This window comes from Bidens hawaiensis, unplaced genomic scaffold (genome assembly GCF_021521415.1).
Source record: "Bidens hawaiensis isolate Kalapana, Puna unplaced genomic scaffold, B.hawaiensis_p1.1 tig00034286_1, whole genome shotgun sequence".
Taxonomy (NCBI): Eukaryota; Viridiplantae; Streptophyta; class Magnoliopsida; order Asterales; family Asteraceae; genus Bidens; species Bidens hawaiensis.
This window is the reverse complement of record NW_027495933.1, coordinates 9,607-24,999: the sequence shown is the minus strand read 5'-3', so window position 1 is coordinate 24,999 and position 15,393 is coordinate 9,607. Positions and strand designations below refer to the sequence as shown.

General features: G+C 34.9%; 1 protein-coding gene and 1 pseudogene across 3 annotated transcripts; one reads left to right on the top strand and one right to left on the bottom strand.

The window, feature by feature from the left end:
• Positions 1 to 2,172: 2,172 nt before the first annotated feature.
• Positions 2,173 to 8,368, top strand: LOC143586055 (sucrose synthase 2-like). Of its 2 annotated transcripts, XM_077067689.1 has the most exons (15): positions 2,173 to 2,274; positions 2,354 to 2,486; positions 4,619 to 4,767; positions 4,852 to 5,044; positions 5,125 to 5,243; positions 5,328 to 5,544; positions 5,620 to 5,715; positions 5,850 to 6,023; positions 6,097 to 6,213; positions 6,290 to 6,456; positions 6,538 to 6,762; positions 6,862 to 7,183; positions 7,277 to 7,521; positions 7,598 to 7,736; positions 8,163 to 8,368. In XM_077067689.1, exons 1-15 carry the CDS (start codon positions 2,177 to 2,179, stop codon positions 8,199 to 8,201), a joined length of 2,433 nt encoding a protein of 810 aa, XP_076923804.1. In that variant the 5' UTR covers positions 2,173 to 2,176; the 3' UTR covers positions 8,202 to 8,368. The 2 variants fall into 2 exon arrangements, with proteins under 2 accessions (XP_076923804.1, XP_076923805.1); XM_077067690.1 differs by lacking the exons at positions 2,173 to 2,274; positions 2,354 to 2,486; positions 4,619 to 4,767 and having other exon boundaries at positions 5,040 to 5,044; positions 5,115 to 5,243.
• A 149-nt stretch (positions 8,369 to 8,517) lies between these two features.
• On the bottom strand, positions 8,518 to 13,521 carry LOC143586056 (pectinesterase-like; annotated as a pseudogene). The gene is made up of 4 exons (XR_013144644.1): positions 12,922 to 13,521; positions 11,800 to 12,238; positions 9,451 to 9,747; positions 8,518 to 9,116 (listed from the first exon to the last, which is right to left on the bottom strand). The product of XR_013144644.1 is annotated as a pectinesterase-like (transcript).
• Between the last annotated feature and the right edge of the window lie 1,872 nt (positions 13,522 to 15,393).

Sequence of the window (15,393 nt, the reverse complement as noted above, 5' to 3'; positions counted from 1 at the left end):
GTTGGAACGATTACACCGTCATTCATGCCCACCATCACGTGATAGTGATATCAACCCTAATTCATCTGGTAAATTCTCTAGGATAAGGTAATGCATTCTCATTCAGTTACTTAGACTCTCGCTTATACCCTGCATTTCTTATTTGCGCTCAACGAGTCGATGAGGGTGATCAACCGATATCAGCCATGAGATTGATAGGAAGACCTTGCTGGAGTTGTATTTCTTTTTTCATTTTCATACAGTACGAAGATAAATTTTTTAAATTTATAAGCTAAACTAATTTCATGATTAATAAATCAATAGTATTATAAGTTTTCAATTTTATCTAAATATAGTTAATAATAAAACGGTAAAATCGATATAATTTCTAGAAGGCCACAGCGGCCACAAGTCTACAACTTATTCGCTATGTGTTACGTCAATGGTCCAATATGGATTCTATTGGTTTCATAACATTATCATGTTTTTGCCCCACGTGGACACCATTTGCCATGTGATCTTAGGTACGTGTTGCTTGAGAGTTTGTTGGACTTTATCACGAGGAATAATTAAAAACTCCATTTTTTTTAGAACGACAACTTTTATTAAAAACATGACAAACTCGCTAGTAGGCAACTAGCAAGGCTGAAACAAACAAAGAAACAACAAACAAAATTAAACATCAAAGTTCAACCATTTTCTCCAATTTATTCCTAATTTTTTTGACCGAGCCTTCAACCAAAGAAAGCTAAGAGATTTAACTAAAAGCTCCCATATAGCTGACCTTAGTTGAAGGTTGAAGTCGTTGACAACCGAATCGAGTTACACGTTCTGTTTTTTGTCGAAACCAATCCGGTTCTTGGTTTCAGAAACTTGATTTCGTTTCGAATCAAATATGCCGACTATAAAATAATGGTTATTTTTGAGTTTACATTTATCTTAGTTTAATTACATCTTTAGCCTAATCTTATACTCCAAAGTCCAAAGTCTAATACAGTTGAGTAACAAATATAATGGTATCGAAAGATAAAAATTAAAAAGGTATTAGGCTTACTCAATTGAAAATCGAACTTGTATGTGGTTTCGTTTCGATCGAAGAGAATATCAAACAGAAAAAACCGAAAATCGAACCAATGAACACCCAAATGACAAATATTTGACTTTATTCAATCTAAGAGATCTTTCAATATATACATGATATAACTCGAGTAAAGCTTATCTCAGCCTAGTGACTCATAAACAAGTAAAACCTAATAAACACAATATGTACAATTAAGAGCATTCCCAACTGGTTATTTAAATAATGTGAGTGTGTTTTCTATTTTTTAGACTGTGGTTATGCATGGAACAGAAAGAAAATATTACTATTCATGAGAAAATTTGGAGATCACTGTTCAACATATATAATTTTTTTAATAATTTTTTAAAGTGATTGTAATTGGATGAAAGAAAAAAGCTAACGATAAATTTATAAAAAATAAAAATATTATCCAATTAAAAAAGTATAGAGAAAAAATAGTGATTTTTTAAGTAATTTTATATTTGAAGATGAAGAATGGATTGGGAATACTATAACACATTCTCAAGTTGTATCACGTGCGTTAATTACACCAACTTGTTAGTTGTTACAAATAATACGAATTTGTAGTTGGCATCATCATGCTTATGTGGAGTGTATATGCTAATTATGCACATTTTGAAGATGCTTGCCTAACATGACGTATAAATCACCGAAACCCAGCAAATTAAATTAAAATAAAAAAACATTATAGTTACCTGTTCACGACCATCTTGCCCGATGGTGCCCTCTATCAAGGGAGAGGGCCCCTTTCCCAAAGCGGTGCTATATGCACCAACGTCCGCTTTCATGATCACACATTGGAGATGGTCTAAATTAAAAACAAAATTATTTAATTTGATAAACATATTTTATCTCCTAGTGATGACAAAATAACTTTTCGGATAAACGAAAAGGAAGTCCCATCAATTGGCGTAACAAGTTTGGTATGGAACCAATAAACAAATGGACACGAAATCGTCTACGAACGTGACAGATGTCCGCTTTACCAAATCATATCATGATCGACGTTCAATAGCGATACATCAATTCCATACCACTCTTTATCATCATCTTTGATTCCAACACTTATTTAATGGACCTACATCAGCTAACTGTACGCAACACTCCAATCAATCAATGGCGACGGCTAAATTGAGCAGAACACACAGTACGCGTGAGCGTGTTCAAGAAACCCTAACCGCTCATCGCAACGAGATTGTTTCGCTTCTTTCCAGGTGGTGATTAGTTATTTAATCGGAGTCTGATATTAGTGTTAGGTTTTGGTTACGGATTGATTTTGGATGATTTGTGTAGGTATGTGGCGCAGGGGAAGGCGATATTGCAGCCGCATCAGATACTTGATGAACTTAAGAATGCTATTGGTGATGATACTTCGCGCCAGAAGCTTACTGATGGTCCGTTTGGAGATGTACTGAAGACTGCTCAGGTAGTGATTAACCGTCTGGATTTAGGTTTTAGGAGTTTAGATATTAATTGCTTGATTGTTGTTTACTATTCGTAGTTTGATGATCGATAGACGAAAGACCTAACTAAACTATTTTATTTCGTTATTTCTGACACGAACCTGTTATGACACGAGCTGCTTGCGAGCTACTCAAGCTCACATCAATAAAAAGCTTGAAATTAGTTGAGCGTTTTCAAGCTTGAGCTGAGTCTGAGCCTCAAATAAAGCTCGTTTAGTTAGCAAGCCCGGCCTCAAGCCTTGTATGGGAAGCTTGTTTAGGCTCGTCAAGCGTTGTGTATTTCTTTTGGACTTCTATGTATTCATTACACACTGCAAAGCCGAGCTCGAGCTGAGCTTCAGCTCGTTTAAGTTTTTTCTTAAAACATATAAAAATAACTAAAAACTTATATAATTTAATTAATAAATTATAAAAGAGCCATGTCCAAGCTTGAAAAAAACAACTCAAGAGCCGAGCTCGACCTTTCGAAAATGAGCTCAAAACGAGCCGAGTGCAAGCTCAAGCTTGTCAAGCTTGGGCTCGGCTTGTTTACAGACATAGTGTTAAACTTAAACAAGTTTGGGTTTGAGGCTTTGAGCTTAACAGCTTTCATGTCTTAAATAGGTACACATGTTTAAGACGACGTTAAATTCGTGTCCAAACAGGTCAAACAGATTATGTGGATTTAGGTTTTATGAGTTTAGATCTTAATTGCTTGATTGATATTTACTATTTCCTAATTTGATGATTGATAGACACGATAGCCTTAACTATTTTACGCTCATGCTTGTATTTTATTTCGCTACATGTGAACATGATATGAAATGAATAGGGGTGCAAACGAGCTGGGCTGCTCGAGCTTGAATCAATAAAAAGCTTGAAACGAGCCGAGCTTTTTCAAGCTTGAGCCGAGCCCGAGCCTCAAATAAAGCTCGTTTAGTTATCAAGCCCGAGCTTGAGACGGGCATGGGAAGCTCGCCTAGGCTCGTCGAGAATTATCGAGCCTTGTGTACTTTTAAGTTTTACCTCTTTTGGACCTATATGTATTATACACTGCACGGCTGAGGTCGAGCCGAGCTTTGGCTTGTTTAAGGTACTATACAAGCTCGAGCCGAGCTTATGCTAGTTTAAGGTATTTTTTTATTAAAATTTATAAAAATAATTAGAAACGTGTATATTTAATTAATAAATAATTAAAGAGCAAAAAGCCCAAGCTTGAAAAAAACAACTCATGAGCCGAGCTCGAGCTTTAGAAAAAGAGCTTTGAACGAGCCAAGTGCAAGCTCAAGCCTAGTCGAGCTCGGGCTCAGCTCCTTTACAACCTTAGAAACAACACAGAGTTAAACAACTTTCATAAAAAAAATCGATGGAACAACCACACCACCCTACTGTTTCATTCGATATTTTAGGTCCCGACATCACCTTGACTGTTAGGACACGATGCCCTTAAAGTCTACAAAGAGCACTAGTTGCCTTTCAAATTCTAAATAAGTTTGAGGCTTTGTGCTTAACAGGTTTCAAGTCTTAAGTAGGTCAACACGATTAAGACACGGTTAAATTCGTGTCCAATCAGGTTAAACAGCTGTTAACTTGTTAATGACCTGTTTATATTTTTAATTTTGTAATTAAAATAAAATATATAGCAAATGCCTTAGTTAACTTGCAGGTTTACACCTTGTATTTGGACTTCTGTTTCAAATATGTTTAGGATTATGCATTAATTAACATTTTAACTTTTGCTTCACTACATATGTGATATATACCGTGTCCCTATTCAGGCCATGTCGTGTAACCTATTTCTGAGTAGGTTCGTGTTTGGAAAAAATGACGCGATTAGCTATCGTGTTGTGTTGTGTCTAGCACATAGGCAGTCGTGCCTTATCGTGTTCTGACATGTTATGATAGCCCTAATAAATTCTAACAATATAAGTAGAAAAGGTTATTGTGCAAATTCATAGTCTACTCATTGTCATGTTTCATATGATCTTAACCTGCACCAGGCATGTGATTTGACATTTTGACACATGTAATTAGGAGAATGTGCAAAGGTGTCTTTCTGTTCATTCTCTGTTTGTTTTCTTTTCTCTAAGAGCATTTTACTTTTGTCTGATGATAGGAATGCATAGTTCTACCTCCATTTGTAGCTTTAGCAATTCGTCCAAGACCTGGTGTTTGGGAATATGTGCGTGTCGATGCAAACCAGCTAAGTGTGGAACAGCTGACTGTTTCAGAGTATCTTGTCTTCAAGGAAGAACTTGTCGGGCAGTAAGTTGCTTCCACTATTTCTCTTCATGATAATATGTGACACGTATATGATGGTTGTATCTTCTTGTTTCAAATATGTGACAGACCAAAAAGCTCTTATGTGCTGGAGCTGGATTTTGAGCCATTCAATGCTTCATTTCCTAGACCAAGCCGCTCTTCATCCATTGGCAATGGAGTTCAGTTCCTTAACCGCCACCTGTCTTCAAGCATGTTTCGCAGCAAAGATTGTCTGGAACCGCTCCTTGATTTCCTTCGCACGCACCGACATGATGGACATGTTAGTTTCATGTTTGGATACTTCTAGAGTTTAGGATATTATTTGTTGATACCACCTTAACCTTCTGTAGTGTTATGCAGGTAATGATGTTGAACGACCGCATACAAAGCACAACTAGACTTCAATCTTCTTTGGCTAAAGCAGAGGACTATCTTTCTAAGCTACCATCTGATACTGCCTACTCTGAGTTTCAATATGAGTTAGCGTCTTTCTCTTAAAGAGCTACCAACATTTAAGTTTTGTACTTTCATGTGCTTTAACTTATAACTTTATTTGGTTGCAGTTTACAAGAAATGGGCTTTGAAAGAGGATGGGGAAACAATGCTGAAAGAGTCATTGAGATGATGCATCTTCTCTCAGACATCCTCCAAGCTCCAGATCCTTCCATTTTGGAAACTTTTCTTGCCAGAATACCTATGGTGTTTAATGTTGTCATATTATCAATTCATGGTTACTTTGGGCAAGCAAATGTTTTGGGCTTGCCAGATACTGGTGGCCAGGTACATTCTTTTTCCATTAACTAAACCTAATACATGAACTTCGTATGAGTATCTGTTTCTATGTTTTGGATACAGATTGTCTATATATTGGATCAAGTCCGTGCTTTGGAGAAAGAGATGCTTCTTAGATTAAAGCAACAAGGACTGGATATCAAACCTAGGATTCTGATTGTATGTTAAGTATGATTATTTAAGTCACTATTTTTCAGATTCATGCATTCCATAACTATTATGTGTATTCTGATTTTGTTTTTTATCAGCAGTTTTTGACATTTATCTAACGCTGTTTTTATTTTTTATTTAAGGTGACTCGGTTGATACCTGATGCAAAAGGCACTTCATGTAACCAGCGACTGGAAAGAGTCAGTGGAACTGAATACACGCATATACTGCGTGTTCCTTTCAGGACCAAGAAAGGGGTTCTACGCAAATGGATCTCAAGGTTTGATGTATGGCCTTATTTGGAGAAATTTGCCGAGGTAAATCATTTACCAAATTGGACTTTCCATGTTACTTCATTTTCGTGATGAATATTGTGTTTGGTTCATTTAGGATGCAGCAAGTGAGATTGCTGCTGAGTTACAAGGTACTCCAGATCTTATAATTGGAAATTATAGTGATGGAAATCTTGTTGCCTCTTTATTATCTTACAAAATGGGAGTAACCCAGGTAGCTAAATAGATTATGAAAACTTTAAATTCTGTAAAAGTGATGAAATTCATTGATGATTTTTTCACAAATGCAGTGCAACATTGCTCATGCTTTGGAGAAAACAAAGTACCCAGACTCTGACTTATATTGGAAGAAATTTGATGAGAAATATCACTTTTCTTGTCAATTTACTGCTGATCTTTTAGCCATGAACAATGCAGATTTTATCATCACCAGCACATACCAAGAAATTGCTGGAACGTGAGTTTATGATTTTTAGTTTGATTTAATTGCTCCATGTTACAACTTTATCAGCTTATTCTGTTTATATATTAATTTTAGGAAAAATACCGTCGGACAATACGAGAGTCATTCATCTTTCACTCTTCCAGGCCTCTACAGGGTTGTTCATGGTATTGATGTTTTTGACCCCAAGTTCAACATTGTGTCTCCAGGGGCAGATATGACCATTTACTTCTCATATACTGAGAAAGAAAAACGACTTACATCTCTTCACTCTACAATTGAGAAGTTATTGTTTGACCCTGAGCAGAACGACGAGCACATGTGAGTCACTTTTCATGCCATTTCATCTTTCAGTTTGGTAAAATAATAATGTTATCAACAGTTTATGTGACAATTAGCAATTTTCTTGAACTTTTATAGTGGAAATTTGAAGGATAAATCAAAACCAATGGTTTTTTCAATGGCAAGACTTGATCAGGTGAAGAACATTACGGGTCTGGTTGAGTCGTATGCTAAGAATAATAAACTTCGGGAACTAGCAAACCTAGTTGTGGTTGCTGGTTACAATAATGTGAAAAGGTCTAGTGACAGAGAAGAAATTGCAGAAATTGAAAAAATGCATGGTCTTTTCAAGAAATACAAATTAGATGGTCAGGTTAGATGGATTTCAGCACAAACAAACCGTGCACAAAATGGTGAACTTTATCGGTATATTGCTGATGGAAGAGGGGTCTTTGTACAGGTATTTGAAATTTTAAGCAAATTATCGTTCTTCTTTTGATTATTAAATCTTATTTTGATAAAAAAAAAAACTTCTTATCTTTGGTAATTTCAGCCTGCTTTTTATGAAGCTTTTGGGCTAACAGTGGTGGAAGCCATGACTTGTGGGCTTCCAACATTTGCAACTTGCCATGGTGGGCCAGCAGAGATAATCGAAGATGGTGTTTCGGGTTTCCATATTGATCCGTATCATCCGGATACTGCAGCAGCCACAATGGTTAACTTTTTTCAGAAATGTAAGGAGGACAAGAGTTACTGGGTGAAGATATCTGATGGAGGGCTTAGAAGAATACATGAAAGGTATATCAAAATTCAAAACTGATGTTTGTTCGGACGGTTGACTGATAATTGACTTGCCATTTTTGTAATGTTATAGGTACACGTGGATGATTTACTCTGAACGTTTAATGACATTAGCTGGAGTTTATAGCTTCTGGAAGTATGTCTCGAAACTTGAGAGGCGCGAAACAAGACGATATCTTGAGATGTTTTATATTCTTAAGTTCCGTGATCTGGTGAGTGTTAATGGATGTTTATTGTTTAATTGTATGCTTTAATGGTCATGTGGGTTAAATCTTAAAAGGTTACCTGAAAATGAAATGGGTCAAAGGGCCAGGTTGGGTCGGTCAAATAGGTTTGAAAGTTATCCAAGGTGTTATTCAAAGATTTTCAACCGCCTGACTAATTTTATTTGCACATAATCATATAATTATAGTTTTTATAATCATATAGAATACATTGTAAACAAATGATGGTTTACTTGTTATTTTAAAGTCTTGTTTGAAATTTTCGCATGACCAATTTAAACAACAAAAGTTTTCAAATATTCAACAACATTACACATCAACACGCGACCTCAAAATTTTGGCATGCTTATATCCGATTAAAGAAACTTAGTTTTAACGTATCTATGTTTAACTTAGTTTTAACGTATTTATCAGGTGAAATCCGTTCCAGTGGCAATTGATGAAAGCCCATAAATGTTGCTCTCCACTTGGCTTAGCTTAAATAAAATTTAAAACTGGTTATAACTGCAAACTGATCTTTCTGGTTGTATAAATGTGAGGCATATGAAGTAGCCTTTCCAGAATGATGATGATGTTGTAGCTGTTTAATGTCATATAAATGTTCTGCATGTATACTTTTAGCACAACTTATTAATAAATACTTGCCCATAATGCTACTTGTAAGGTTGAATTATGTCAATGCCATGATGAGTATAGACGTATCGTGCCGTTGATGCTATAATGACATGCAGTTAAAGGAAACAGAGAATTTAAATGTATATAAAACGATAATTTGATAGAGAAACAAATAGCAGAAGTTGACTTGTATAAATAAGAATCATCAACTTTTTAGCAATTCTGCAACAATAAAATTATCAAAGCAATTATGTGGAAATATAAAAAATATAAATTTTGTTCATCTAAAATCCTAAACCTTAAACCACAAACAACCATCAACTACCATGCAAACTTCAACTAGAAACAGTTAAATTCTGTTGAAGATCAAGATAGTAAGGAACCCAGTCCCATTCAACCATTCCCCACCCTGAATAAAGTTTCCAACGGTAAACGGACTCGCCTCCGTCTCATTCAAAACCGGTTTGTATCCTAGCCACTTGACCCTAGCGCTTGTGTTTGAACCTGGTCCTCTGTTCATATACTCCCCATAATAAAGCGTACTTAGCGCAAAGTCACCGTCCCATTCCAACCAACCAGCCGGTTCAATCAAATCTCTGATATATGATCGTAGAATCACAGTTCTTGAATACTGCTTCCACGGCCTCCCGAGGTAGGATTTGAACATGGACTGGTTAGGTATAAGCTCTGATCCAGCTGCAATTTTGCACTCTAGTATCGAAATCCCGGTGTTTTGATTCGGATCATCTCTACCTGTGATTTGGGAAAGATGCGAATGATTTCACTAATTGCAAAATGAAATACAAGCCTTAATGTAAAATTTTCAACAACTAAAAAAAATCTGTTAGCTAATCAACAACTATTTGACTTTCTAACTAAATACATTAAGGGTAAAGTAGTAAAAAACCAATCTTTGACTTGATTAAACTGCAAGGCCGGCCCGGAGGAGGCGCAAGGTGGGCCCGGGGCCCAAAAGATATAATTTTTACAATATTTTTATGGTTTTTCTATATAGTTTCAAATAAAAAACTATATTTTAAGGGCCAGTTTTTCTACTTGCCCCAGGTCGGATTTCAGTCAACAGTACCTTGAGCGGTGAACATGTTCTTTTGGGTTGCATCGGGCTGGCGGGCATAGAAGTTAGATTTTTGAAACACGACGGCTGCGTTGCCGAAGACGAAATCAACGGTGCCATAGATGTCACATTCACGGTAGAATTGGCGGAGTGTGTGAACATATAGAGTGTCTTGGTAGCCGATGAAGCTGCATTGGTAGAACATAGAGAAATCGGCGCTTGTCCTTAATGCAACTGCTTGATGTTTACTGGGGCCCGCGTAGTTTTCGACTGTTATGCCCTTCATTATAAAATTTGCACCTGAAACAACTGTAAGCAATAAATATAGTTAAAGAGGAGTGTTTGGGAATAAGCTATAACATAGATTCTGGTCTAAACAACCCCGGTTCTTTGTGAACCACTAGAGATTGTGTTAGATAAACAGGAAAAATTTTATATAATGGCCTTGAATAGTCCTGCGAGTTTAAACGAGACCCTATTATTTACATTGTTATTTATGTAAGTATAATAAGTATTATTTACATAGATATATACAAAACGAGTAATTTCTATACAAAAAACTACTTTGATAACATATTATGCTCATGTGTAAACTGTAAATACATATGTACATAACTATACATGTAGATCAATAAAATAAGTAATGCATAATAAACAAGAACATAGCTTGAAAACTTTCTTAGTTTCTCCCAAGTCAAACTTGAGAGCTTTAGCCTTTAGGTATAGAGTTTGGAACAAACCAAGTTCGAGCCTTGACGAGCTTGATCGTAACTCGTTTCTTTTGAGTAACCAAATATATTCCAGGAATAGTTTTTTTTTTTTATGACAAGATACATTTTTTTTTATAATGAAGTGGCAGGAAAGCGGGCAACAAAATCACATTCTTTTGGATAAGTTTTATTTTGTTTAGTATATATTAATTATTAGATAATCGAAATCTAATTAACTTATTATACAAAACAAGTTAATATTTTCTAATACTTTTAAAAGTAAAAAAAATTGTTTTAAGATCACTTTATAATTATGTAACGTTAGGTAAGTGCATTTACATGAAAACAGGGACCATAGGTTTAAAAACAAATACACCGACAAAGAGGTTTAACAGTACATGACTACATGATGCTCATGCATGGCTATTTCCGTGACCTACGGCCCAACTACCTGCCATTTCCTATGGATCCAATCTTTTTTTTTTTGAACAAATTAAAAAAACATTTTTTGTCAGTCCAACATCGGATTGACTTGTTTTATTAATCCTTATTGGGCTCGTTCATGTAGCTTCACTTTCCGAATCTTCATGTTTCTTGTAAGAATCATATTATTTAATAAGTTACTTATTGTTTAATTAATAAACATGTTGATGGATCATAGATCAATAGTATCAGCTTCTTGTCTACTTCTCAATAGAACCGTAATCTAAATTTATATTTTTACCCTAAAATACTTAGTCATTAAATAAAGACACACTTCTAGGAAAATTATATATATAATATCATTTTTTTTTCAAACGAATAAAATTAATATTAAATATACTCTTAATTTTTTATCAACAAATATACTCTTTAAACTAGTTACTAATTAATATTAATATCAAATATACTCTTAGATTTTAATTCATATTTACTAGCTAGCTTTATTAAATATAGTTTAATTTTTTTTATAGTTACTAATTTTTCTAATATAATTTATTGCATGGTCATTATATTCTTATTTTCTCCATTAACTTCACAATATCATATCTTATTTCATGTTTGAAGATAATTGTATGTATGACGTGAATTTAAAAATAAGTATATCTAATAATATTGTTTCTATTGATTGAATATGATATTATATTACGTTTTGACTGGTTGTGCATCTCTATCTAATATTTAACCTAATAGCAATTTTACTGCTACACTTACAGTAATGTGAAAACTGAAAAATTAGATCAGTCATGAAATATTTATATTTCAAACCAGACAATTTCTTAAAATATAAAAGCAAAAATAATAAAAAAGACAATATAATTTGCCAATTTAGTGTAATGGTTATAAATTTGAGTCATTCCAAATATATATACTAACAAACTCTTATATACTACAACATTGAACTTCTATTATAATTTTCATAACAAGTTTCCAAAACAAGTTTAGTAAAATACATATTTACCTAACTAAAAAAATATAAATAATAAATATATTTTATTTCCTTACCTAGATTCCAACTGTACCCCTTTTTAGATATGCTTATGTTTCTATCTAATAATAGAAACGATAATAACGTGTCATATCCATGTCCCATTTTTTTACCCACTATCCAATTAATATCGAATCACATAAAATAAATAGTAGTAATTGTACTAGTACTATTGTTACTTCCTCACGGTAGCTGATCGAAAAGTAGTCCACCCGTCGATCACATTCCGGTTGCCTTTAATCAACGTTTTCCCGATCCCATCGCCTACGAACATCAAGTTCTTCTTCTTGTTAATCACCTCCACGTACTCATAATACGCGCCCGCTCTAATATAAATCACGAATCTAGTTGTACTTGAGTTTGGGGCCGCGTTTAATGCTTCATTGATTGTTGTAAAGTTACCACTTCCGTCTTTGGCAACAACCAAATCATACTTCGTTTCGTTTGTTTGAGTTTGTAGCAACCTCCTGTCCCCCGTTTTCACCCATTTTGGGAACCGGTTGGACGTGTCCAGGAACGAATCTGACTTTGTTCCGTTTATTTTTTTTAATAATGCGAGCGAAATGCTCACCTGTTTAGAAATCTCTTTCAACGCCTTGCGGAAACTCCGACTGATTTTTACCTGTTAGACACAAATGTAATTAATAAATGTTAGACGTAGCTTTATGTAACAATAATTACACAATATTTTTATGTGCACACTTAACATTAGTAGAGGTGAGCACTAATCGAACCGCTAACCAAAAACCAACAAAACCAAACCAAAATTAACAAAAAGCAAATAAACCAGAAATCCGTTATCTTTTTTTTTTTCTTTTTTTTACAACCGATTAACCAAACAAAACAAATCATATTTTTATATATTTAAAATTTTCAGTTGTATACCTCCATGACTTCTATATTTCAAGCTTTATATAAACAAAAACAAATAAACAAGAAATCGGTTATCTTTTTTTTTCTTCTTTTTGTACAATCAGTTAACCGAACAGAACCATTCATATTTTATATATTTCAAACTTTTATACCTCCATTTTTTACTTTTATATTTCATGTTTTATATCTTCATATCGTATTTTTTATAACTCCACTTTATATATTTATACGTGCATTTCATGTATTTATACATTTATTTCATTTATTTTTAAGCAAAAATTTTAGCCTGGGTTGGTTATAAAGTGAACCGTAAACTGACAAACTAACAGATTAACCAAATACATATCGGTTATAGATTAACCGATGACTTTGGTTTTTTTTAAGCCATTAACCGAATCAAACTGAACCGCTACTCAAGAGTTATAACTTCACCTGAGACTTGCTGCCTTCAAACCCATCAAGACACGTGTCTTGGTTCGTCATGGCGGCACTAAGCAACGTTCGAAGATCATCGTACTTCTTCGCGGGTGACGTGGACAAATCCGAGACAGCGGCTTTAAGCTGGGAGACCGTGTCAAGAAACAACGTGTGACAATCCTCGAGCGCTCGGATCTCGAGGAGAGTAAGGTGGGGAAGCTTTCTCCGAATATTAGTCACATTAAAATCCGTGGTTCGGACATCCGAAATTGTCTCATTAACCGTAGCCGAGATAATATTCGACAACGAAGCCGAGGTGAGATCGGGTACGATCCTGGTTAATGGGGACACGCACAAGTCGTGGTAAAGTGCACCCGTGCATTGTAACACGGCTGTTTGGGTTTGGAGTCGTCTGTGATGGTTTGAAAGTTGAGGGGTGTGTTTTGGAGAAAGTGAAAGTGTAGGGGTGTGGTTTGGAAATGTTAAGAAGGAAGAAACGAAGAGTGTGAGTAGGAGGAGGGCTGAAAGTGGCATAACGAGAAAGAGGAAACGACGGCGTTTTGGGGGTTGAGTATGAGAATGAAAAGTGAGATTGATAATATTATTGGTTTGCATGTTGGTAGATGTGAGAGTTGTAAATGTAATGCAAGAGAACAGGGGGGTTGATATTTGTTTATATAGGGGATGAGTTTACATGCTTACACAGTTACACACACCCTACTCCGCCGTTGCATTTAAAATGCAATTATTTTGTATGATAAATAAATATATAATCACATGAGAGAGTTATTCTAAAAACAAGTGGTTTTCTAGGTTAGGAATATATCATAGTTATTGAATCATGTTAATCAATGGTTGATATTTAAAATTATCAAAAACCGACATAGTTTTCTAGAATTACGCTTTCACCATTATAACCGTCATGGTTTCTAAAATTGTTCTTTCACCATAATTTGTAATGTCACATGTAGGGGTGCAAATGAGCCGAGCTACTAGCGAGCTACTCGAGATCGGCTCGTTAAAAAACTCGATCGAGGCCGAGCTTAATCGAGCCCGAGCCCGAGCCCGAGCCCGAGCCTCACTTATCGAGCCCCAGCCGGCTCGTGAGCCTAAACGAGCCTAACATTTTTATAGTTTTTTAAAATATATATTTAATAATTATTAATTAATATATATAATGTTAGGAAAAAATAAATAGAAATAACTAAATAATATATATTATTTTTTACATAAAGTTATAATAGAAAAAAATGTATATAAAAATAATTATAATTATATAAAAAATAGTTGATATAACTAAACGAGTCGAGCCCGAGCCGAGCTCGAGCTATGAAAATAGAGCTCGAATCGAGCCCAGCTCGAGCTCGAGCTCTGTTTAAGTTAAACGAGCCGAGCTCGAGCCTAGTCGAGCTCGGGCTCGGCTCGGCTCGTTTGCACCCCTAGTCACATGTTAGAAATCTATTGGTTTTTACCATTTTTAGAAAATTTTTTATTTTTTATTTGAACCATTTTCTATAATTACATAATAGATATTTTTATATGCATGCATCATGATGATAAAATAACAAAATAGTATATTATTATATATAAAATTCACATGCTAGGTGCCGCAAAGGCTCTATTGGGCCACTTTGTGGCACCCTACTGGTTGTATTTTTTTTTGTTTTTTTATTTAGTATCTGTCCATAATGAACGTAATGAAAACCTATCAAATGTGAATTTTGTTTTTTTTCTTTTTTTCATTATTTTGTTTTAGTTATGGTATCGTTTCGAACGCGACGGAAACCGACCGAATTCATATAGACTCGACGCGTTTTGTTTTAGTTCCAGTATCGCAATGAAAACTGACCGAACGCGGCTTTTTGTTTTTTAGTTCCGGTACCGTAAACAACATGACGAAAACTGACTGAATTCGCGTAGACTCAGCCGCCTCAATATTCGGGATTGATAACGGCCAGGTTTTACCAGCGATTGAGTTTTACCGACCGACACGGCGACGCCACACCATTGGTCCATCCCCAATTTTTATATATTTTTTTTATTTTGTCTTAGTTTTGATAAAATAATGCAAGTTATCGAAACCGACTTAATTCGTGTCGGCTTACCGTATCACCGCTTAGGTTTTATCACCGTTTGGGTTTTACCGACTTGCCCAGCGCATAAAAAAAAATTACTAGTTTTGTTATATATAAGGTTAAAATGTAAATATGTACATACAAATAATCATTTGTATAAACATATATAATGGTTTAGTAATATACTAAACAAGACTAGTTCGAGTTTTATAACCATGATTCGAAACTAGTCAGGTGCAATTGGGGTTCGAAAGAATATGTATCGTGAACTTCTTATTCCGGTTAGCATGTGTTAAGTACGTACGGTCGCCAATTTATTGACATGTGACTATGTGAGAAAACGATACAAAGATAATCAGTATAAGCATTTCAGGTTTGAGTTGACACGCTATCCCTATTTTAGGTTTTAACT